The 25105-nt window shown below is 48.1% G+C and overlaps 3 protein-coding genes across 8 annotated transcripts in view; 1 reads left to right on the top strand and 2 right to left on the bottom strand.

The window, feature by feature from the left end:
• Mroh1 (maestro heat like repeat family member 1) overlaps positions 1 to 13955 on the bottom strand; it is a 73137-nt gene extending 59182 nt beyond the window's left edge. For 4 of the 5 annotated variants that reach the window (XM_048454556.3, XM_085679136.2, XM_048454557.3 and 1 more), the window contains exons 1-2: positions 13849 to 13955; positions 2835 to 2966 (exon numbers count right to left, since the gene is read on the bottom strand). The gene's annotated coding sequence lies outside the window, so the exon portion shown is untranslated. The remainder of the gene's footprint in view (positions 1 to 2834; positions 2967 to 13848) is intronic. The other variant, XM_085679135.2, reaches the window with a different exon arrangement.
• Positions 13956 to 18843: 4888 nt separating this feature from the next.
• Positions 18844 to 22797, top strand: LOC125413308 (testis-specific serine/threonine-protein kinase 5-like). Its single transcript, XM_048454555.3, is given in 9 exon segments — positions 18844 to 19271; positions 19745 to 19852; positions 20051 to 20253; positions 20336 to 20391; positions 20696 to 20828; positions 20909 to 21024; positions 21400 to 21531; positions 21615 to 21678; positions 21680 to 22797. Coding segments are annotated over 9 exon segments (1176 nt in total). The 5' UTR covers positions 18844 to 19007; the 3' UTR covers positions 21780 to 22797.
• Hgh1 (HGH1 cochaperone) lies at positions 22590 to 24814 on the bottom strand. Of its 2 annotated transcripts, none has more exons than XM_085678291.2 (6): positions 24164 to 24814; positions 24008 to 24056; positions 23756 to 23854; positions 23485 to 23576; positions 23284 to 23406; positions 22590 to 23206 (listed from the first exon to the last, which is right to left on the bottom strand). In XM_085678291.2, exons 1-6 carry the CDS (start codon positions 24746 to 24748, stop codon positions 23054 to 23056), a joined length of 1101 nt encoding a protein of 366 aa, XP_085534417.1. In that variant the 5' UTR covers positions 24749 to 24814; the 3' UTR covers positions 22590 to 23053. The 2 variants fall into 2 exon arrangements, with proteins under 2 accessions (XP_085534417.1, XP_048310511.1); XM_048454554.3 differs by having other exon boundaries at positions 23956 to 24056; positions 24135 to 24812.
• Between the last annotated feature and the right edge of the window lie 291 nt (positions 24815 to 25105).

Here is a 25105-nt window from a genome sequence, read left to right as displayed (position 1 = left end):
ATTCCCAGCAACCACATAGTGGCTCAAAACCATCGGTAATGAGATCTGGCGCCCTTTTCTGGCCTGCAGGCATACATGGAGGCAGAATGTTGTATACAATAATAAAAAAAAAAAAGCCATCCTGACTGAGGAGAGGAAAGATTAAAAAAAAGAAGAAAGAAAGAAAGAAAGAAAGAAAGAAAGAAAGAAAGGAAGGAAGGAAGGAAGGAAGGAAGAAAGGAAGAAAGGAAGAAAGAAAGAAAGAAAGAAAGAAGGTTTAATAGAACGAAAAGATGATTCAGTGGGTAAAAAAGCGCTTGCTGTAAAGCCTGACAACCTGGGCTCAATCCTTAGAACCTACATGGTGGAGGGAGAAGAGCAACTCCTACAAAATGTCCACTAATACACACACACACACACACACACACACACACACACTTAACAAATGCTAAAAATAATTAAAAAAAAAAAAAGATAGTGGTGGGGCTGGAGAGATGGCTCAGCGGTTAAGGGCATTGCCTGCTCTTTCAAAGGTCCTGAGTTCAATTCCCGGCAACCACATGGTGGCTCACAACCATCTATAATGAGGTCTGGTGCCCTCTTCTGGCCTGCAGGCATACACGCAGACAGAATATTGTATACATAATAAAAATAAATAAATATTAAAAAAATATATACTGGGAACTGGAGAAATGCCTCAGAAGTTAAAAACCCTTGCTGCTCTTGCAGAGGACCCAAGCCTAGCTTACAACTAACTACCTGTGAATGGCAACTCCAGGGTATCTGATGCCCTCTTCTGGCCTCTAAGAACACCTGCAAACATGGGGCTGAATCAGACATATGCACATAAATAAAAATAAAATAACAGGGAGCTGTAGAGATGGCTCAGAGGTTAAGAGCACTGGCTGCTTTTCTTGAGGTCCTAAGTTCAGTTCCCAGCAACCACATGGTAGCTCAACAACCACCCATAATGAGATCTGGTGCCCTCTTCTGGCGTGCAAAGAATACATGCAGGCAGAACAACATAATTAATCTTTAAAAGAAAATAAAATAACAAAGGACTGAAGAGATGGTATAGTGCTTAAGAGCACTCATTGCTCTTGCGGAGAACCCAGGTTTAGTTCCCAGCACCCAAATGGCAGCTATCATAACATCAGTTCCAGGGACTCAATAAACCTCTCTGGCCTCCACAGCCCAGGTACCAAGCTAGTGTGCTTACATACATTCAGGCAGACCACTCACACACAAAATAAAGAAAAATAAAATATTTAAGAAAAAAATCCTAACTGGGCAGTGGTAGTATGCTCCTTTAATCCCAGCACTCGGGAGGCAGAGACTGGTGGATCTCTGTGAGTTCAAGGTTAGCTTGGTCTACAAAACAAGTTCCAGGACGTCCAGGGCTACACAGAGAAATCCTCTCTCAAAACAAACAAACAAACAAACAAACAAATGTTAAAGAAACAAAACAAATGGATCTCATGTATTCACTCTTCCTCAGTGAAATGACAGTGATTTAAGTGGAGGTTGGTTATTCTGATTCTCTCCATGAAGATCTACAGAGTCCAGTTCACTATGTACACCAGGCTAGCCTTATATTTGCAATCACTGTCCCTCTGTAAGTGCAAGAATCACAGGTATATGCCACCACATCTGGCCCAAAAGCATTTGTCTTTGTTTCTCAAGACAGGGTTTCTCTGTGTAGCCCTGACTGTCACCACCACTGCCTGGCTCCCAAAAGTGTATTTTCTTTTCTTTTTTTCTTTGCCACTCCACCTGGCTTGTTTATTTTTTTTTTATTTTTTATGATTTATTTATTTATTATGTACACAGTGTTTTGCCTGCATGTATGCCTGCAGGCCAGAAGAAGGCACCAGATCTCACTACAGATGGTTGTAAGCCACCATGTGGCTGCTGGGAATTGAACTCAGGACCTCTGGAAGAGTAGTTAAGTCAACTCTTAACCTCTGAGCCGTCTCTTCAGCCCTCAAAAGTATATTTCTAAAAAGTAAAAGGGCACTGGAGAGACAGTTCAGAACTAACTGTTCTTCCAAAGGACCTGGGTTCAGTTTCTAGCACCCTTATGGTGGCTCGCAATGAATTACAGTTCCAGAGGATTCGATACCCTCTTCTGGCTTCTGTGGTCACCAGGCACACGTGGCATCCAGACATATATGCAGACAACCACCCATACATACAAAGAATAAAATTAAATTTTTGCTTTGTCTTGTTTTGGTTTTTCAAGACAGAGTTTCTCTGTGTAGCTCTGGCTGTCCTGGTACTCACTCTATAGACCAGGTTAACCTTGAACTCACAAGAGATCCACCTGCCTCTGCCTCCTGAGTGCTGGGATTAAAAGTGTGAGCCACCAATGCTCAGCTAAAATTTAAAAATGTTAAAAAATAAAAAGTATATAAGTAAACTAAGAGGGTGTAAAGATGGTCTAAGAGGGGCTGGAGAGATGGCTCAGAGGTTAAGAGCACTGACTGCTTTTCCAAAGGTCCTGAGTTCAATTCCCGGCAACCACATGGTGGCTCACAACCATCTGTAATGGGGTCTGGTGCCCTCTTCTGGTGTGCAGGAAAACATGTTGCATATAACCAATAAATAAATCTTAAAAAAAAAAAAAAAAAGATGGTCTAAGAGTTGAGAGCTTGCTGCTTTCAGAGGACTCAGAGTGTGGTTCCAAGCACCCATGGGGGGCTCACAGCTGCCTGGAACTCAGGCTCCAGGGAATCAGATGCTCTGGAGTCAGGGCATTTGCACACAAATGAAAATAAAATATACCTAAACACATACACAGAAGTGAAAATTAACTCTAAGGTATGAGAGGTGAAAACAAGCTAAAATGAACAGACCAGACACTCCCAGGCACCGGGGAGGATGGAAGGCCGGCAGAGGGCTCCGGGGAGGATGGAAGGCCGGCAGAGGGCTCTGCCTTGATGACGGCAGCATCAGCACAGCACTGCCACCTTCTTCATGGAAATCATCTGAAGAGAACAAATAAACAGGAAATGAACACACGGGGTTCCATCTGTGCCCCAGAAAGGAAAAGGCAGATAACCCCACGCCACAAGATGGTTAAACAGCATCCGTTATCAGGCAGAGTGTGAGGAAGGCGGGGGCTTAACTGACATGGAAACTCAAGCTCCCCCTTCCCCTGTGCTGAGCCTACAGGGTACAGGTGTCAGGGATAGATGTTCCTCCCTGGGAAAAGCTACAAGTGCAAATCTCCACCATTCAGAAGGAAAGGCAAAGCTGTCCCCTCAAGGGGCGCAACGCACACACACATATGCACAGCAGTTGTCCCTTATTCAAACAATAGCAAACAAAAATCAATAACCACCAGAGGCCATCTGCCCTAGCCCAGATGAGCTCAGCAGGAAACAACTCAGACAAGGAATGGAATGGCCTCAGTTTAGTCTTATTTTATCATTGCCATGATAAAACATTGACCAAAACCAACTGGAGAGGAAAAGGTCTATTCAGCTTATACTTCCTGATCACAGTCCATCCCCGAGGGAAGTGAAGACAGGAACTCAAGGCAGGAACTAAAGCAGAAGTCATGGAGAAACACTGCTTACTGACATGCTCAGCTGCTTTCCAGGACAACATGCTCAGAGACGGTACAGCTCAAACAAGGCCCTTCCACACCACAGAGACGGTACAGCTCAAACTGGGCCCTTCCACATCAATCATTATTAAAAGAAAAAAAAATGCCCACAACCTTGCCCACAGACCAATCTGGTAGGGGAATTTCTAGATTGAGGTCCTCTCTTCCCAGATGACTCTAACTTGTATCAAGGTGACAAAACCAAAACAGAACTAACGAGTGCGTGGGGACGTTGGTCTTGTAGATGCAAAGTGCCCAATTCTGCCAAAGCCCTGAAAACAGAAAAGGGATTATCTCCAGAGCCCCTAGTGGGAGTACTCCTGGACTTACATCACAACAGACTATCACAATAAATCTGTCTTACTGCAGCATTAGAAAACTAACCCAACGACAGGAGAGATGGCTTAGCATTAATTAATTAAGAGCATGAACTGATCTTGCAGAGGGCCTGAATTTGGTTCCCACAGTGGGCAGTTCACAACTCCAGCCCAGGTGCATCTGATACCTCTGGCCTCCTCAGGCTCTTATGTGCACACACCCATACATAGACATACACATAGTTAAAAATAATTTTAAAAAGAAAGAGAATTCTAATCCAGGTGATACATGTACAAGAAACTACCCAAGTCCAGGGGAAAAGGCGCCCATCCAAAAGGGAAAGCAGAGACATGTGAAGCATACAGAGGGCAGGAGAGGTGTCTGCTTAAGGCTAGAGTGGGAAGCATTGTAACTCACAGACACAGAGTAGAGTTCTCATAAGCGTTTTGCCCCAGTAGTAAGTTAGTCTTGAGCTAGCAAAATGGTTCAAAAGATAAAGGCACTTGTTATACAAGTCTGGTGACCTAAGTTCAATACCCAGAACCCGTGCTGTCATAGAGAATCAGCTCCCCAGAACTGTCCTCTGACCTCCACAAGCACACAGTAACATTTACATGCTGGTTCTCATACACACGCATCATACACACTCACACCCCAGTAACAATAAACAAGTTAATCCTGCCTAATATTCTGTTCTGGTCTCATCTAAGTAGGTGAAAAACTGAAAGAATCAAACTGTCCAAGTAACCTGCAACAATGCTCAAGGCTGAAAATAGGAATGCAAAAATACCCAGAGCCAACAAGGTGAAATGATAAGGGCGCCCAATCAAATATTACCAGGGAAACAAAGCACAGCTCACGGCCAGGTGTGATGGCACACACCTTCAATGCCAATACTCAGGAGGCAGAGGCAGGCAAATCTCTGAGTTTGAGACCAGCAAGAGCAATGTAGTGACACCTGGCAAAAACAAACAAAACTCATAATGAAAATGACGCAGTTGGGACTGGAGAAATGGATCAGTGGTTAAGAACACTGGCTGTTCTTCCAGAGGACCTGGGTTCAATTCCCAACACCCACGTGGCAGCTCACAGCTGTCTGTAACTCCAGTTCCAGGAGATCTGCCATCATCACACAGACACGTATGCAGGCAAAACACCAATACATATAGAATAAAGATAAATAATTTAAAAAAAAAAAGAAAGAAAACAACTCAGTCAGCACAAACCGACCTGGAGATAATACAAAGAAAAGAACTAGTAGACAAGGATATTCAGTTATTATAACTGCATTTCATAGTAAAGAAACTACAAGAAATAACTGTACTGAGAAAAAGAGGTCAAAAGTAAAAAGATGGAAAAGTTTGAGGATGTAGTTCAGTTGGCAGAGTTCTTGCCTGACATGCACAAACCCTGGGTCTGATCATAAGCCAGGTATGGTGCACACCCAGCTAAGCAGGAGTCAGATCCAGAAATCAAGAGTTTAGAACCAGCACAGACCATATATTGAGACTCAAGTCAGTCTAGTCTATGAGACTGTATCCTAAAAAACAACAGAAAACAATATAATCCCAACACTTGGTAAATGAAGCAGGAGGACCAGGAACTGAAGGTCATCCTTAGCTACACAGTAAATTCAAGGCTAGTCTAGACTACATGAGACTGTTCTCAAAAAGGAGGGGAAGTCTTCTCTGTAAGGGGAAAACAGCCCCACACCTTCCTCTGTGCCCCACAGAGCCCTATTTCTCTTCCTACCACCACTTCTGATGCTGGTTACCATTCTAGCTGTGTCCCTGAAGCACAGGTCACCCATTAGGACAGCCCTGCCACTGAGAGCCTAGACAAGGTCTGTACTACCATCAATACTTCCAGGATGTCATCAATATGCTAGAGACAGACCAGCACTTCCAGCAGAAGCTGCAGGCTCCCAACACCAAAGACATCCAGAACAAAACAGGCTGAGCAGAGAGCTGACCTTCATTAGCCAACATGTCTGCATCAAGCTGGATGAGCTGGAGTGCCAGAGGTGGTTATAGTTGCTGCTCAAAGCCAAGATGAGAAGTCTGATATACAGGTGATGCCTCAATCTCCTTAAGGAATGTGAACACCTGAACCCTCAGAACCAGTATCCCTTCCAGGACCTAAAGCTGATGGTCCTCACACAGCATAATGTAACACATCATGAAGAATTCAAACGTTACAAGACACTAGAGAAGTGTGACTCTATTACCCAGAGTCGCTGGAAATAAAGCAGCAAGAGGAAGCCAAGAGGAAGCGAGAAGAACAACAGTGCCTATACTGGGAGCGAAGTCAATGCCCAAGGCAGCTAAGCCCAATCCCAGTTTTCTCTCTCTGCTTCCTGCTTACGGTTTAGGATGGAAGCCCTCAGCTCTACCATCATTAATTCTAACACTCTGGAAACATAGGTTCAAACAAATGCTTTCTTATAAGTTGCCTTAGTCATGATGGTTTATCATGGCAACAGAAAATAGAAGAGCGATTTCAAATTAGCCAGAGCTGCTAACAACAAAGCTACCAACAAGACCCTGTGTCAAAGGAGAGGAGGGAAAGGAGGAGGAAAAGAAGGGGGAAGAAAGAGGAGAGGAGGGAAGAGAAGAAGAGGGGGGAGAGGAAGAGGAGAGGAAGGGGAAGAGGAAGAGAAGGAGGAAGAAGGGAGGAGGAGGGAAGAGGAGAGGAGGAGAAGGAAGAATGAGGAGAAAGAAGAGGAGGAGGGGAAGAGGAAAAGAATGGCGGAAGAGGAAGACAAGAAGAAGGGGAAGAGGAGGAAGAGGGGGAAGAGGAGGAAGAGGGGGAAGAGAAGAAGGAAGAAGGGAAAAGGTTGAGGAAGAAGAAGAGGAAAAAGGGAAGAGGAGAAAGAGGGTAAGGAGGAAGAGGAGGGGGAAGAGGAAGAGAAGGAGACAGAAGGGAGGAGGAGGAGAAAGTGGAGGAAGAGGGAAGGCAGAGGAGGAAAAGGAGAAAAAAGTTGGGAAGGAGGGGGAAAAAAGAAGAAACCTATCATGAACATCAACATCACTGGTGAGAAATCATGTCCACGTGTGTGTAAGGTGGAAAAAAAATAAGGAGCTCAGATAGCACCACTTCTATTCAAGGACAAGCTGACAAGGAGAGATTGAAAGCCTAAGTGGCACAGTACAAGACAAAAAAAAAAAAAAGAAAAAAAAAGAAAAACAAAGAAAAACAAAAAGCATTCAGATTAAGAAGTAACTGAGTGTGGCTGTGCACTCTGGAAGGGGAAAGGCAGGTGGCTCTCTGTGAATCTGGGGCCAGCTTGGTCTACATAGGGAGTTTCAGGCCAGCCAGGGCTACACAGTTAGACCCTGTCTCAAAAAAAAAAAAAAAAAAAAAGCAAGCCAGGGGTGGTGCGCGCCTTTAATATTAGCACTCAGGAGGCAGAGGGAGGCAGATCTCTGTGAGTTCAAGGCCAGCCTGTTCTACAGAGCTAGTTCCAGGACAACTAGGACTGTTGTTACACAGAGAAACCCCCCTCCCCCCGTCCAAAAAAAAAAAACAGAAAGAAACAAAAAAAGAAAGAAAGAAATCAGCAGCAAAACTGTATTCACAGGTAATATATTTTATACAATATTATTCAAAAGAACCTACAGAATCCGCAGTTGGGAGTAGAATCAGATCACTTAAAGAAGTCACAGAATATATAGGCATTACACAGGTGTCACCCTATTCCACATACTAACAGTGGTTGGAAAAGACCATTTGCTAGAGAGGAAAACAAAAGACGTGCTTGAAGACATACTAAAACTATCATACATTGCTAAGAGACACACTGCTCAAAACTACTGATACTTCTCAAATAGAGCTAGAAGTATATCTCTAATATATCAATTTTCTAATGTTGCTTCTGAGCCCACCTTACAGCCTAGGCATTGGCTGGTAGCTTTGGTTCTGAGGTAAGTTCCACTGTATCCAAACCAGTACGCTGTCACACCTCTACACTCAGGAATCCCTGAGCTGACCTGGGTATTCCCACAGCCCTTTGCTCACAGAGAACATATGTTCAGTGTGCCTTCTCCAATGAGCAGAGACAAAGTTTCAATTTCTATCTTGGTGAAAGTTTTCATTTCTATCTTGATGTACACAAGTTTAAACACAAACAAACAAACAAACAAAGGCTGTTTGCTGGGGTTGGAGACATGGCTCAGCAGTTAAGGTCACTTGTGCACTTCCAGAGGACAGAGGGTCGATTCCCAGCACCCACATGGTGGTTCACCCAGTAACTCCAGTTCATGGAGATCTGATGTTCTCTTTCTGAATGTCACAGGCACCCAGTGCCCACATGGTATATACATATGTATGCAGGCAAAATACTCATGCACACAAAATAAAATAAATCTAAAAATTTTAATTGTTTTCTGCAGTAATAGATCAGAAATCCCCTTGTAAAACTCATTTTCTTAATGTGCAATGTCTAATTTGGAGTGTACAGAAAAAAAATCAACATTCAATAGCAGCCAATTAAATTTTGAAAAATATATCAAAAGGAGGACCTGTTATATATTAAGTGTATAAAACTATACATAGTGCACAGGAGGCCAAGCCTGATGGCATAGGACTACAATCTCAGCATCTGGAGGTAGAAACAGGGTTCAAGAAGTCACTCTCAGCTACACAGCAAGTCTGAGGACGATTTGCACTGTATGTGACTGCTTCAAAAACAACAATATACACACAAAGGTACAAGCTTAGAGCTATAGCTTGATCCTCAGCAAGGGAAAGAGTTAACAGTAACAATAACAAATAAAGAAAATAAACAAAATCCTAGTAAAGAACAAAAAGTAAGGCTGGAAAGCAGACAGCGCTTAGAAGAGCCCTTGCTGCTCTCCCAGAGAGCCCAAGTTCAGCTCTCAGCATCCCATCTGGTAGCTCACAACCACATGTAACTCCAGCTCCAGATGATCTAATTCCTTGCACAGGAACCCCGGAAACAAGTACATGCATACAGATACATATATACATATACACATTAGTAAGAATAAAATAAATCTTAAAAAGACTAAAGCAGAACTTGAATCAAAAAGGACTCGTGTCTTCTCCTACTTCAAAGTAAGTCCGTATAAGTGTAACTGGGTGGCAGCAGCGGCACACGTCTTTAATCCCAGCACTCGGGAGGCAGAGGCAGGCCGATCTCTTTGAGTTCGAGACCATTCTAGTCTACAAAGTGAGTTCCAGGACTGCCAGAGCTGTTACACAGAGAAACTCTGCCTCAAGAAAAGAAAAAAGAGTTAACTGTAAAAATAAAACCACCATAAAAGAGCTTAAAAAAACAAAACAGGCAGATATAGTTTTGGAATTGGAAAAGAATATCTAAAATAGACACACAAAACATATACAGCACGGTTGGAGAGACGGTTCCGTGGAGAGACGGCTCTGTGGTTAAGAGCACAGACTGGTCTGGTCTTGTAGAGAACCAGAGTTCAGTCTCATATGGTGGCTCACAACCACCTGTAACTTCCTCTCTTTTGGCCTCTGCAGGCACCAGAAACACACCTAGTGCACATACATACATATATACATACAGCCAGACCGACAGACAAGACACTCATACAAATAAAAGAAAAATCTTTAAACAAAACAAAAAAACAAACCCAGACAACACTTCATCTAAAAGATTTAAAGTTCAAAGTGAAGCCTGGTAGTACATACCTGTGGTCCAAAGTATTCAGGAGGCTGAAGCAAAAGGATCTCTTGAACCCACAAGTTCAAGACCAGTTTGAGCAACACAGAACTAATTCTCGCTTTCTCAATTCTCTTCTCCCCTCATCTCTCCCTCCCTTCCCTCTCTCCCTTCTCCTATGGTACTATAAGGATCACACTCAGGACCTTGTGCATGCCAGGCAAATGCTACATGTAAGCTACATTCCCAGCCATACCATCTGTTAAAAGAACAAGAAATAACCAGACAGAGTGATACAGAGTCAATCTGGGCAACATAGCAAGACCCTATGTCCCAGAAAACAGAAGTCACCAGTGATGAAGGACCTGATCCATGCTAAGAAGGCAAAGTGCACTCCCAGAGTTTCCTGTCACTAATTGAAGGACTTGGGGCACTAACATGCAGTACATAGGAAGCTGAGGAGAAACGAAGAGGTCAAATCAAACACTTCCACCAGGATACGAGTTCACAGAGAGCACTAAAGGAATCTGCCCCACAGCGTAAAAGCACTCTTTAGTGGACCAGGACCCTGAGAAGATGCACAAGACTCAACATCCTCTTCCCAGTGCTGGGGACATACCATAAGGGCTGGCATGCCTAGCATGTGCAAGAACTTAGGTTTACTCTCCAGCTCAGAGCAAAAAAAGAGAAAGGGGCTGGAGAGATGGCTCAGAGGTTAAGAACACTGACTGCTCTTCCAGAGGTCCTGAGTTCAATTCCCAGCAACCACATGGTGGCTCACAGCCATCTATAATGAGATCTGGCACCCTCTTTTGGCATGCAAGCATACATGGAAGGAATGTTGTATACATAATAAATAAATAAATCTTAAAAAAAAAAAGAATGCCATAAAAAAAAGAGAAAGAAAAAAAGGGAGAGGGAAGGAGGGTGAGTCAATCCAATTCTCATTTTACATGCAGAGAAAGAAAAGTCAATTAACTGCAAAATAAGCTTTGATTGTATGTTGTTTACATCTTCTTGCCCTCAACAAATAAAAATCCTTCTGATTGGGAGAGGGGTGAAAGAAAATAAGCTATGCCTTCAACCTCTCAGGATGGTTATAATCAGGGGCTACAGGTGTAGCAAATCATTACTTGCCTAGTATGTACAAGGCCCGGAGTTCTGACCTGAGCACTGAAAACAAACAAAAAATTAGAACAGACATTTTAAAGGATATTAACTAGATCTAGAGAGATGGCTCAGCTGTCAAAAACACTGACTGCTATTGCAGAAGACCCAAGTTCAGGTCCCAGAACCTATATGACAGCTCATAACCATTTATATCTCCAGTTCTAAGGGATCCCATGGCCTCTTCTGACCTCCCAAGAGCCCTGCACATATATGGTGTACATATACTCAGGTAACACACATATACATATTAGTAAATAATAAATAAGTATTTCTCAATATTTAAAAGTAATTAAAATTATGATGCATGTCTTTAACCCCAGTACTTGGGAAGCAAAGGCAGGGGGATTTTGGTGAGTTCAAGGTCTGCCTAGTCTACATAAGGAGTTTCAGGACATCCAGGGCTATATAATAGTCTCTGCCTCAAAAAAACAAAAATATAAATATTTGCTTTGGAAAAAAGCACAACAAATCATAGCATGTAACAAGAAGCTAGTCTACCTAATATTAATGTGAAAAAGAGCTCGTACATTACTAAAACAAACAAGAAAAGGGACATTCAGGAATCCCTGGAGAAGAGAACCAACAGACATGCAGAGACCGTGCTGACCACCCCATAGGACAAAGTGTATGTCCAGCTGTTTTTCCAAAGCTGAGAGACGGTGTAGCAAAGCGAACAGTTAAGGTCACGGCTCTAGAGCCAGCCAGCCTTGCATGTGCTTACTGGATCAGTGAATGATGATGGGAGCACCCGTACTCAAAGGCTCTGACTGGGAGTGAAGCCAGGCAGCAGCAAGTTCTGTGCACATCTGACACAGGACAAGGACTGCCTTGGGTGCTAGGTGCTGGTCCCAGTGACAGAGCCTGAGGAGTTCCCATCATTCACAGATGCTCTTACACTGGGACACAGACATTTATGTATGTGAGTATTCGTAGTCAGGCTGGGGCAAATCTGAAGGCAAAAGCAAAGCAAAACGGATGAGAGATGACAGATAGATAGGGTTGGTGGGGGTCTTTCTTTTCTATATAGAAGACTTATTTTCTTTCTTTCTTTCTTTCTTTCTTTTTAAACAGATGTACACACCCAGTTCACAGCACCTACATTTATATGAATGGAGAACTGTTATGCACCTGCACATTTAGCAAATTCCTGCTGGGCTCCAAAGCAGGGAGGAGGGACGGGGGTGGGTCCAGGCACACACAGTCTCCAAATGCCCTACCTAGGGGAATTGGGCCAGAGAAGAGTCAAGTTCGAGAGTCACTAACAAGAACTTGAGAAGGTGTTCCATGGTAATACAGTCAGAAGCTCACTGCTCGCTGTCCACTAAGAATATTTTCTCAAATAAGCTACATGGAACTATGGCGCTGGGTTTACATGCTGGCCCCTGAAGCAAGGGGGCCCCTCCAGCCTGGGGAAGAAAGCATGAGCCCCATGACATTCAGCAGCCAATATTCTCGGAAAACTGGCCAGGTACTTACAAGAGCCGCAGGAACCCTGCCTGGTGTTATTTCCCAAAGTGAATCAAGCAGTGTGCCGTGACACACACAAGGACGTCTGACTCAAAACCACTCGGCTCAATAAAAAGATACCAGCCTGGCATTGCTGATCAGACAGAAGCAGCAACCCTGCTTTTCACTTGGGCCTCTGTGAGCCCTAACATCTGCTACCCCCCCACACAGATGACTTTACTGAACATGCACAGGTCTTACAGGGTCCACCTCTGGTGCCCCTCAACAGTCACCTCTGACAGAGTGCGATATGACAAGATAAGACAGTTGCCTGGAAAGCAGTTTCAAGTCAACAAAGTCAGCTCATCCTCAGCCATTCTATTTTGACATCAGAGACCAGAAAGCCATTTCTCTTCTGGGCCACATGTCTTAGCCCAAGGCCTAAGAGGAAAGACTTCTGGCATCTCCAGGGCCTGCAGGTGCAGAGACTGCACAGCCAACCAAGTCATAAACACATGGACCGATGAACTTTCCCATGTCCAGTGATTTGCATAGGATCTCTGCTCTCATGTCCCACCAAGCCTGTGCCTGCTGGGGGTCTCCATCCAGATGACCAGGGCAACTCAAATCCAACAGAGCAGCTATGACATAACCCATCATCTTTACCTCTGCCCTGCCCCAGTTACCTGTTTCCTGAATTTTCACCATTTAATTAACTGAGTCAAAAATCAGGACCACGGGCTGTTCACCTGTTTCATCTCCACTTCTACCACCATCCCCTTCCAAAGTGTTTCTCCCGCCTCCAACCAAGACTAGCTCCTCAAAGCTGGCCTCTGCCTCAGCAGCTGCTCAGCTCACATCCCCAGGTCTCCAGATGCCAGCCTCTATCCCTCTCCAGCAGCTCTTTGTGCTTACTCACTGTCCTTGAGTTTATGGCTCCATCCAGTACCTGCCTGAGCTCTGTACAGAGTGGAGCAGAACACTGCTGGGTAGCTGCCCGGTACACGGCAGGAAAATCAGAACTCCGGCTCTGGCTCAACCCCATCTAGCTCTCACCTTATTTGAGTTCTATACTCCCTACAGCTCTGCAGAGTTGTGTGGCCTTCTCCCTAGGGCCAGCTATCCTCGTGACTCCGGACAAATCACCTTCCTGCTCTAGACCGCCTCCTTTAATCGAAAAGAGAGCACAGAAAGACTAGTGGCTGCGGTGCGCACTTGTTTTTGCAAGTCTCCGAATGAAGGCTCTGTTTTCTCAAAGAGACAGAAATGCAAGTGGCCCAGCTATGGAGCTCAAAGACATGGACACGTAGCCCCGATGCCGGAGAGGACCAAGGTCTTGAGCCATCGAGTTCCCGGAAGGGGCTAGGATACGGACCACGCGATCCACCAGAAAGCAGGGACAGGGTCTGGGATCCACGTGCCGATGTCGGACGCAGAAGAATTAAATCGCAAGCTCCCAGGTCTCTCCCAGGTGTGACGCGCGAAGCCGGGCCCACAGGGCACACCTGAGAGAGCTCCCAGGACCTTCTGGCACCGGCCCGCTGACCTTGGGGAGACGCCTCCTGACACAGCTTCCCGTGCTGCTGGCAGAAGGGGAGACCTCGTGCTCCCTGGTCCAAGTTCTCCCAAAGGGAGCCTGGCCTCCGCCACCAAAGATGAACCTCAACAATCCGTTTACCTGAGGAGCCACCGCCGCCGCCGCCACAACCAGGGAGCCGCCCTCCGTGCCCTAAGCGGCCCACAGTGGGCGGAGCTGCGCGCCAAGCCCGTCCCCGCAGCCGTCTGGCCAACTGCGACCTGGCGCGCGGCAATCTGGCCCCGCCTCCCTGCTATCTCCACGCTCACTGGTCGGAGTTCCGTCCTTCACGATAGCCCCGCCCCATTCTCCACGCCCTAGAGAGCCTAGGTACATTGACTCCTCCTTAAACTCCGCGGAGTCCTCCGACGGTCGGGTGACCTCCTCACAAGACCAGCTCGAGGGGTGCTGCTGCGCCAGGCGCCGTCTGCGCAAGCGCTGTTCCCGAGACAAGTCAGGCTCGGCTTGCTACAGAAGAAAGCCCCAGCGGCCGGGAGTGGTAGTGCACGCCTTTGGGAGGCAGAGGCAGGCGAATCCAATTCCAGGACAGTCAGGGCCTGTTCTGGGCACACACCACGTATTGTCAAATTCGAAACACCTAAAAGATACCTAAAACCCCTAATTCACAGACCCATAACCAAACAAGTACTCATGCCTGTGCCTATCAGAGGTACACATCCAACATATCAACAGGATCTTGGGAATTAAAATAATCATATCCCAGCACCTGGCAGCTCACAACTAGCGGGAATGAATGTCCCGCTCTAGGTGAAACCAAAGCCTCTAAGCCTGGAAAGAGGAGAGGTGGATAAACAAGGAAATGAATAGTAAGACATACTACAGGATACAGGAAATACTGTGAAGGGGTTTGGTCTTGGTGTCAAGAAAGCAAAGGTGGTAAGGGCTTCTTCTGGGAGAGTGGGGGAGGAATATGCCAGGAAGACTGGACTACCGGCAAAGAACCAGAGGTTGAAATCACGCAGATGTATGTAAACAGAAGAGAGTCGTGAGCAGTGTTCTGAAAGCAAAAGAACCAAAAGAGCCCGTTGAGAAAAAGGAAGCAGTTAGCAATTACATTACCCAGGCCTGACAGCATATGTGAGATGTGGAAATCAAGTTGTGGTTGGACAGGGTCCTGGAGGGCAACTGGCTGAGGGTTCTGAGGCAAATACTGAGATCTGATAGTCTTTTTCCATGGTGGGAGGGGCTTGAATCTATTTCTTTCTTTCTTACTTTTTTTTTCTTCCTTTTTTGGTTTTTCAAGACAGAGTTTCTCTGTAGCTTTGGAGCCTGTCCTGGAAGTAGCTCTTGTACACCAGGCTGGCCTCGAACTCACAGAGATCCACCTTGAATCTATTTCTATTGTGAGGATGGAGCCCAAGAAAGAATGACAGAATATATATGGGCAAGAGAGCATTCTGTAGATGGGCTCATGGTCTAGGAAGATGCCAGAAAATAGAAGGGACTAACTAGGGTAACTGCCAAGGAAGGAGGTCTTCTCCAAGCTCACACCTGGACAACTCACTCTCCAGCCTGAAAAGCCTTGCAGTGGCATTGCTATGGCAACAGCCCAACATGCCCCTCCACAGTCACAGCGGTCACTTTTCCCTCCCCAACCACACAAACTGCCCAGCATGGATCACAACTTAATTTTTACTGTTATCATTCATCATAAGGCCCAGTACATGCGGTGTTGAGTAACTCAGTGGAGTCGATGGACTACTAAGGGTGCAGATAGAGAAGAGGACAAAGACAATGCAAAGGGACTGGAGAGGTGGCTCAGCAGTGAAGAGCACATTCTCCTCTCTCCCACACTGGGCAGCTCACAGCCAGCTGTAACTTCAAGCTCCAGGTGAAATCAAAGCTTCTAAGCTCCACAGGCATGCACACTAAAGCGCCCCCCCACACACACATTCATGCAATTAAGAGTAAAATCTTGCCAGGTGGTGGTGGTGCACACCTTTAATCCCAGCACTCGGGAGGCAAAGGCAGGCGCATCTCTGTGAGTTTGAGGCCAGCCTGGTCTACAGAGCAAGTTCCAGGACAGCCAGGGCTACACAGAGAAACCCTGTCTCGAAAAACCAAAGGGGAAAAAAGACAGACAGATAGTTGCTAGCTTCCATTTGGGTTCTGGCGTAGGTGGGAGCCAGGAAGGTGAGGGGCTCTGAGTAGACAGCAGCAGCTCAAAGGCACTGGTGGCCTCAACAGAGTTGTTGTGTTTTCATTTTGTTCTCTACATGTAATGGGCACCTGCCTACAAGCATCCTCACCCAATGGCGCATATACCCACAGCCTTTCCAACTTCTGGATTGCTAACCTGTAGTAAAACCCAGAAACAATCTCCTTTTACCTAAACTCCAGATTAGCCAAAGGACAGTTACTGTGTGCATATTTTCCATATTTCTTTTCTTTCCAAGACAAGGATGGAAGTTATGAGCCATTCATTCTAAAAATTCACAGGATAACAAGGATAGAAAAATAAATCTGACAGTTCAGGCCTGGCTATTCCAAGGCCTTATAGTCAAGGCCTGCCACATCCAGCTATAGGTTTCAGAGCAGGAAGACACAAGTCTCCAGGGCTCATCAGACTTCTACCATATTCCAGGTCTTGATGAATATTCTCAGGACAATATGCTGGTCCCTCCAGCTCACAGCAGAGACATTTGTTCAATGTGTGAAAATGTATTTGCTGTGATTGGTGTAATAAAAAAGTTGAACAGCCAATAGCTAAGGAGGAGGTAAAGGCGGGATTTCCAGGGAGAGAAAGGAAGAGAAGGAGACAATTGAGGTCCAGAGGAGACACCAATGAGGCATGGAGTCAGACCCACAGTATGAAAAAAGGTAAAAAGCTACATGGTAAAATATAGATTAATAAAAGCAGGTTAATTTGTTATAAGAGTCAGTGGAAGACAGGCAGTGGTGGCTCATACCTTTAATCCCGGCAGAGACAGGCGGTTCTCTGAGTTCGAGGCAAGCCTGGTCTACAAGAGCTAGTTCCAGGACAGGTTCCAAAGCTACAGAGAAACCCTGTCTCAAAAAAAAAAAAAAAAAGAAAAAAAAGAAAGAAAGAAAAAAGAAAGAAAAAGAAAAAAGAGCTAGCAGAACAAACTTAAGGTAAGGCTGAGCTTTCATACTTAATTGATAATTTCATTATTTGTGTGAACTGGCAGCCCAAAGAAAAAGACTACACACAGAAGTGTGTTCAGGGAATCATACATGATCAGAGAGATGCAGCTAAAATGATGACTTAGAATAGCAACTGGCATATGGCGCATCCTAAGTAAAGGTCAGCCGTGACTCTGGAGTTCAGAACAAAGGAAAAGTGATGGTAGATGTTGTGCTCTGAGTGAACGGTCCGAGGTGGTGGCTGTGCTTGCCCTGAAGATGTATTCAAATCTGAAGAGAGATCTAGGAGATAGGTCTCCTGCAGCAGGTCTGGCCTGGGTCAAAAATCAAAATCCAGTAGAGGAAGGCCAGGATAGAAGATCCTGGACTGGACTCTTTTGCCATTTCTGACTCTGTGACCTTAGCACCCCCTCAAAGAATGAAACACTGGCTGATCTCTTTTGACCTCTTTATATCCTTAGAAGACTTAGCCCTTCCTAAGTTTGTTTTCTCAAGACAGGGTTTCTCTATCTGTCCTGGAACTTGCTCTATAGACCAAGCTGGCCTCAAATTAGAGATCCACCTGCCTCTGCCTCGATAGAGTGCTCAATTGAATTGCTTGATAGAGTGCCACCACACCCAACTCCCTCCCAACTTCTTTAATAAAGGATGTATAGTGGCTGGAGAAATGGCTCAGCAATTAAGAACACATACTGCTTTTGCAGGGGACTCAAGTTTGGTTTCTAACACCCGTTACCAGGTGACCCAAAGAAAAACAGCCACCTAAAACTCCACCTCCAGGAGATACAAAACTTCTGTGGGGTCTCTCTCTGTCACACACACACACACACACACACTTAAAAATAATGAAAATAGAGGTAACAAGGAGGACCCTAAAAAGGACGCATGGATCTCCCTGGGAAAAGGAAATAGATGAGATCTCTTGGGTAAACTGGAGGCAGGAGGAATAGAGGGAAGGGGATAAGGGAAGGGGAACATGAGGGATCAGGATGGTCGAGTTGAGGGCAGGATGGAGGGACAGAGTAATGAAAGTGATATCTTGATAGAGGGGCCATTATGGGGTAAGGGAGAAATCTGCTGCCAGGGAAACTCCCAGCAACCCACAAAGACTCCCAGCAACCCCTGCTGACTCCTAGCAACAATGGAGAAGGTGCCTGAACTGACCTTCCCCTGTAATCAGATTGGTGACTACCCTAATTGTCATCAGAGCACCTTCATCCAGCAACTGATGGAAGCAGATGTGGAGATCTACAATCAATACTGGACTGAGCTCTGGGAGTCCAGATGAAGAGAGGGAGGAGGGATTATATGAACAAGGGGAGGGGGTCAAGATCATGACAGGGAAACCCACAGAGACAGCTGATCTGAGCTTGTGGGAGCTGGCATGGGACTGACCTAGGCCCTCTGTATCTGGGTGACAGTTGTGTAGCTTTGTCTGTTTGTGGGGCTCTTAGCAGTGGGGCCAGTACTTGTCCCTTGACGGATAAACTGGCTCTTTGGAACACATTTGCTATGGTGAGATGCCTCGCCCAGCCTTGATGCAAGGGGTAGGAGCTTGGTCCAGCCTCAACTTAATATGCCATGTTTTGTTGACTCCCATGGGAGGCCTTACCCCGTCTGAATGGAGATGGAGGAGTGAACTGGGGGTAGGGGTTGAAGCGGGGTGGTGGAGGGAATAGAAGGAGTGGAGGGATGGGAAACTGGTTGGTGTGTAAAATAAATAGACGAAAATAAATCCTTAAAGGTCTTTTATATTCAATTACATGTAGAGTGGTCCACAAAAGCCTCATCCTGGTGCTAACCCTTCATGTGAGTTCTCACCCCACAGAAGGGGAGCACAGCATTAGATAGGGCTAATCCAGTAAGATAGCCTCAGACATGTCAGGTCTCAATAACTTTGAGGGCACAATGCAGGTGCATTTCTAGAACCTTCTATTTTAGAACCTATTCCCAGTTCCTTGGAGTCTTCACTCTCTAATCAGTCCAGAGCTGTGTTCATCTCCCCTGAGCCTTTCAACTTACACTCTTAGCTTTAAACTCAATAAGCCTTCAGAAAACTGTTTTCTCCAAGGGGCTGTGGGTTCCACCTGGCCTCCTGCTTCCCCAGTCCCTGCCCTCTGAGTTAGCCCTTGGCGATGTCCCTACCCCCGGCTAAGCTGGCCCACCAAGCCCCCTTCTGTGGCACCCTGCCATCTCTGAGAAGCAACAGTCGTCGTGAGCTGCATCAGAGGGTCTTTACGGAGCAAGTTCGAGAATGCCTGGACAATGGCTACCTGCTCTCCTCCAAGAAGATTGGCTCTGGTGCTTTCTCCAAGGTCTACCTGGCCTATGCAACGCGTGAGCGCATGAAGCACAACCCGAAGCTATTCTCTGACTTGCGGGACAAGCACCACACTATGGTGAGGGAAGCCTGCCACCTCTGTGGGTTCCTCAGGTACCCCACCCTGGCTTCCTCTATAGGACCTCCCTCCTAAGTCCTGTTTCTTCTCAGTTTCCCCATGCTCTGCTCTCCAATCTCTCAAAGTGTATGCCCAGGACAGAAATGTGGGGCTGGCACCACATTTCGAGAATATTGCTCACCCAGACGCTGGGAGAGATTCAGCAATGTGTGTAAAGAACAGTGGGCCAGCTGGGAGGTGGTGGCGCACACCTTTAATCCCAGCACTCGGGACACAGAGGCAGGCAGATTTCTGTGAGTTTGAGGCCAGCCCGGTCTCCAAGAGCTAGTTCCAGGACAGGCACCAAAAGCTACAGAGAAATCCTGTCTCGAAAATAAAAATACAAAACAAAGCAAACAAACAAACAAAAAAAAACAGCGGGCCTATTCTGAGGAACTTCTACACAGCTGACTGCTGCTCTCCGCCTTTCTCAGGTAGCTATTAAGATTGTGTCCACGGCTGAAGCCCCAGTGGAGTACTCCAGAAAGTTCCTGCCCCGTGAGATTTTATCACTCAATGTCACCTACAAGCACCTGAACATAGTAAGAGAGTCCTTGCCACGCCTGCTTTCTACCAATGCTTGGCTCCCCTTCCCTACCTGGAAAATCTCCCTTTTGCCCTTGCCTACAGAGCCCATTCTCACCCATAATTGGGATCTAGTACACCTAACAGTCCTAGCACTCTTGGCCCAGGCCTTCCTCCAGAAGACGGTGTATGTGAAGGATGGGGGTGTTTGGTAGGTGCAGTTGTACGAGACCTACCAGAATAGCCAGCGCTCCTACCTGGTACTGGAGTTGGCAGCCAGAGGTGACCTGTTGGAGCATATCAATGCAGTGTCAGACCTCAGATGCTGCCCAGGGCTAGAGGAAGAAGAGGCCCGAAGGCTGTTCTGGCAACTGGTCAGCGCTGTGGCCCACTGCCACAATGCAGGCATTGTGCATCGGTGAGGGCGCCATCTGGCCTACCTGCCTGCCTGGGCAGCTGCTAACCTACTTGAGCCCAGCCCCACATTCTCTTCTTCACAGAGATTTAAAATGTGAAAATATACTGTTGGATGACCAGGGCTTCCTAAAGCTGACAGGTGAGCCCACACGGCTCCCTTAGTTCAGCTTACTTCTGGACCCCTACCTCCGACTTCCTACTGTCCCACAGACTTCTGTCCTCAACTCTGACCTAGCCCTGACCTTCAGCTCCTACCTACAGCCCAAACCCACTGACTCACACCCACAAGGGGCCCCACCTGGTCTCTCCCTCACTCTCATTCTGTAACATACTTTCAGAGCCCCCTCCCAGACCCCACCATCCTGACAGATACCCTCTTGAACCCACTCTTCCTTCCTGTCCATCACCTGTGTTGCCTTGCCCTGCCTGCATACTGTGTGCAGATTTTGGCTTTGCCAACTGCATGGGGCTCAAGAATTCACTGCTGAGCACCTTCTGCGGCTCTGTGGCCTATACAGCCCCAGAGATTCTCATGAGCAAGAAGTACAATGGTGAGCAGGCTGATCTGTGGAGCCTGTGAGTACCCCCAGGCACCCCCTGCAGGGCCCAGGGGTGGGCTTAGAAGGGCCAGCACCCTGAGGAAGCTGCGTCCCCAGAGGGATCATCCTCCATGCCATGGTGTCTGGGAAGCTGCCCTTCAAGGAACACCAACCCCCTCGCATGCTACAACTGATTCGCCGTGGTCCCATCTTCAGGCCAGGGCTGTCCCCAGGTGAGCAACACCATTCCATGCTCCTCCCAAGCCCCAGCTCATGCCTGGTGAGTAACCAGAGACCAGGACCAACCACAGCAGAGAGTAACAGTATCACCCCACCCCATCACCTGGAAAAGTACCATACCACACATTGCATGCTGGGAAAGCTGAGGGTAGAACTGACTGAAGGATAACAATCCTACTAAAGAATATGGCACTAGTCCAGGATACCCCACCCCTTCTCTGTGCCTCAGTACCCCTCTGATCGTGGGCAGAAGCTCCTGAATCTTTGCCAGATTGGTAAGGTTCTCTCTCAAGCTGCCACCATTTCTGTTAGTTGTGGGTGTGGGTCAGGGTTACTGGCAGGTTCCAGTGGTGAGCCCTCCCATGTAGAGTGCCGGGACCTGATCAGAGGGCTGCTTCAGCTGCATCCGTGTGCACGCCTGGGCCTACAGCAGGTGGCTGCTCACTGCTGGATGCTACCTGCAGAACACATACTGTCCTCTACGCTTGGTGCTACACCAGGTGGGGCATGGCTCACGGTGATTGTTGGGCTGCAGGGAGTGCCTCTAACACTCTACATGACCCTCTGCTTTGGTCTATTGCAGAACAGGAGCATTCCCAGTCGGCAATAGGCCCTGGTAACACAGAGCCTCGTGGAGATATGATGTACCAGAAGCAAAAGCTGCAGCACCTCCAGAGGCAGGTCATCTCTAAGGAGAGAGTCTCTGGTCCAGCTGTGCCGCATCTGGAAACCTGTACCAGAGGAATAGGTTTTACCAGCCTTGGGTTATGGCACACCATGGCAGGTAGTTGCTCTCTACGCCCCACATTCCCCAACAGGAACATGCCTGGGCACTATCTGCTCAATTGAGGGTAGGTGGGTATGGGCAGATAAAAATGTTTTTCTGTGGAGCTGAGGATGTAGCTATCTACACAGGGAGGGCTGGTGGCCTCTGGGTACCTCCTTGGGAATCTGGGTCAGAGGGAAAACACCAGTTTACAAAGCACATGTACCTAGAGTATCAAAGCTTTAACAGAGGGTTGGAGGGCATCACGGTGGGGAGGAAGACTCATGGTATCCAATGAGACACCTAGCCACGGCATAAGCACTTTTCCAGCTTCAGAGATATGGAGTGGAACACCGCAAATTCCCATGAAGACTATGGGCCCCAGGGACCTGGGAGAGCCCACTGCTGAGAGGGAACAGCATACAAAAGCTTCACACAGGTGGATCAAGATCTGTGCCTCAAAAAGGGGGACACAGTGGGGCAAGATTTGCCGTGGTTATCTACAGAATGAGGAAGAAAGACTGTATAGAGGGAGTAGCCCCATAAATTGGGATAGGAGTGTATAAGAATAAATGCTTCAGGAACACCCAGGAAAATCTCTGCAGAGGTAGGCAAGGTGTGACCAGTAGGAGGGTCTGGATGTCTTGAAAGGCAACTGATGCTCAAGGAAGCTAACTGAGGAGCAGATTCTATCTAAATGGCTAAGTCCAATTCAACCTGGGACTAAGGAGGCTAATCAAAGACTAAAGATGGGTGGAGCAGAGAAAGCGAAGAAAAAACAGTAACCAGCAGTGATCCAAAGACAGGCCTAGGATTCAAGTGTGGTTTGTCTTTCAAGGGGGTCTTGGGCAAAGGAAAGCAAAAGGACTCCAAAGGCTGTGGCTCACAGCACGGTTGGTACCTCTAAGCCAACCCATGTCCAGATCCTTCAGTGTCTTCAGGAGTGAAAAGCTCTAGTTGGCTGCCCAGGGCTTGCAATGTTTTTGGTTCAGCCCTACCACAGTTGGGGAAAAGGCTCCTCACAGTCCAGTGGCCATCAGCTACCTGCCTCATGTGTAAGCAGCTAGGGCACAAGACCTGGCCACTTCCAGCTCAATAGTGCAGCACTGAACAGCCTGCATTCTTGCCGGGTGCAGCAGGGCACAGGAACGGGCAGTGCTCTTGAGCTTCTCAGCATTTACTGGGTGTTTACCCTAGAGCCCTGAAGGAACCCTGGCAAAGGTAGACATGGAGCTGGCACTTCAGCCAGAAGAGCCTCAAGTCCGTGGGGCACCCTTGTCTCTTAGCTCTTGAGCAAGCTCTAGCTGCTCTTGCTGGTCTAGCTGTTGCAGCTGTCGCTCCACGTCTTCAGGCACCTGCACCTCCAGCAGGTTGTCCATGCCAACCTCTGGCTCGTCACCAATAAGCACCTGCAAGCAGAGGAGGCGGGTGAGCAGCTCGTTAGCTGTGGGCACAGTGTCCCTAGCCTTTCTGACCCTGCGCTCACCTGGATAAGCTTCTCACAAGCCATTCGCACATCGGGCTCTGGCTCCCAGTTGTGTAGCTCTCGAAGGACCAAGTAAGCACCCTGGTCCCGTATCTGCTGCCGACCAGGCGCAGTGGCAGTCAGCTAGGGAGATGAAAAGGGTTACTCCTCAGATACTAATATGTTTTGTAGGGAGCATTAACATCACAGACCCTTGCTCACCAGCATGATGGCTTCAATGAGCATCTTCCGGATGTCAGCATCTGGCTCTCGCTGTTTGTCTGGTGGCAAGTACTGCAGGTCAACAGGCAGCCCTAGGAGTGAGGGTGGGAGCTGTTGGACACCGAGCCGTGCTCGTGTGTCTGTGAGTGCACGTAGCACCCCCCCAAAGGTTTCTGAAAGGACTCCAGACCTGTACATTTCTCCCTCTCCCCTAGCTTGCATCCTTCCCTCCAGCCTAGACAACCCTGAGGCAACCACCTAAGTCACTCACTGTCCATTTCTTTCTCGGAGAACTCCTCAGGCCCAGCCAAGGGCAACAGCAAGAAGGGGAGAATGTCAACTTGGGGCCCGAGCAACCATTTGTGGTGTCCTGGAGGTGGAAACAAGGAAAGGGGTCAAGAAACTGGTTCGCTGGATCCCGAGGGACCTGTCTCTACCCAGCAATGGCCCAATCCCCTCCTTGTCACGTACCATGCTCGAAGCAGCAATTCCGAAGTGTTCCCACTACTCCTCCCCTCCGCACCGAGGAGTCTGGGTACTGGGTAAGAGGCAGCAGTCGCTGGACCACGCACCTGTTGGAAGGCCACATCACTGCTGTCCTTGTCCACTTCCACTCCCCCTCCCCGCCCGCGTAGGCGTCTGGGCTTCACCTGTCCTGGTCCAGCAGAAAAGCACGCACCTCCGCCAGGTGGCTAAGGTTGGAGAGCAGCGGCCCCAGGTAATGCAGGGGTGCGGCCGCATTGTAGCTGGGCGTGCACAGCGCGTTAACCAGCCGCTCCAGACCCAGGCGCTCAGTCTCAGCGACCATCAATTTCTCCACCAATGCAGCACACGGCACCAGCTCGCGGCTCAGATTGGCCAGTACCGCAGCCGCCTCTTCAGCCCAGGGCCATAGAGGGTCCAACACGCAGCCCAGCAAGCGGGCAGGAAGCTCCGGGTCCGCCGCTAGCAGCTGCTGGTGCAGGCCGGGGTCAGCAGCCAAGTTCACGAGGGCGCGGGAAGCGTCGCGGGAAGGAGCTGGGGCCGGAGCAACGGCAAGCTCGGCAAGAGCCCGCAGCAGCGCTGCCTGTCCTGCCAACAGCGCGCGGCCCGAGTCGGAACCAGTGAGCGCCAACACGTGCTGCGCCGCGACCGCCTGCAGCTCTGCCCGCACGCCGGGCTCTAGGAATGGCAGGAGATTCGCCGCCTCGGTGTCCGCGCCGGCCTCCTGCTCTAACAACCCTCGCTCGCCCGAGAGCCCCGAAACCACCCCAGGGCCCTGCATGCCGCCAGCGGTTTCAGTCTCCGCTCCCTCTACCAGGGCCACTAGCCTGGCCCCCTTGGAAAGCGGAAGTCGTTGCGACCAATCCGAAGCTGAGGACCCAGCTGAAGGGGGCGGGACCGATCTGGGCGCGAGGCATTGTGGACCACGGTGTTGGGATTTCGCCTAGGTGTTGGGGCACACGTAGGGTGGTGCAGGTTCCTTCCCACCTCCCAAAAAAATCTAAGTGCTTGCGGCGACTCACAGCCGATTCACATCCGCTGTTCTGCCTCCAGTGGTATCAGAGCCACGCGGCTAGCACGCAGAGTTGGAAGTTCGGTGTCCGGACTGTTGCCTGCTACCACTTAGCCCCGGGTTCAG

This window comes from Myodes glareolus, chromosome 19, assembly GCF_982192425.1.
Source record: "Myodes glareolus chromosome 19, mMyoGla1.1, whole genome shotgun sequence".
Lineage (NCBI taxonomy): Eukaryota > Metazoa > Chordata > Mammalia > Rodentia > Cricetidae > Myodes > Myodes glareolus.
The sequence above is the reverse complement of the archived record's forward strand: the minus strand, read 5'-3'. Positions and strand labels throughout refer to the sequence as shown.

Excerpts from the sequence above, each read along its gene's own strand:
- Hgh1 (XM_048454554.3), bottom strand. The coding sequence starts at position 24,748 with ATGCAGGGCCCTGGGGTGGTTTCGGGGCTCTCGGGCGAGCGAGGGTTG. Across the intron at positions 23,855-23,955 it reads GAATTGCTGCTTCGAGCATG|GACACCACAAATGGTTGCTC; the intron begins GTACGTGACAAG and ends TTCCACCTCCAG. Across the intron at positions 23,407-23,484 it reads TCATTGAAGCCATCATGCTG|CTGACTGCCACTGCGCCTGG; the intron begins GTGAGCAAGGGT and ends TCATCTCCCTAG.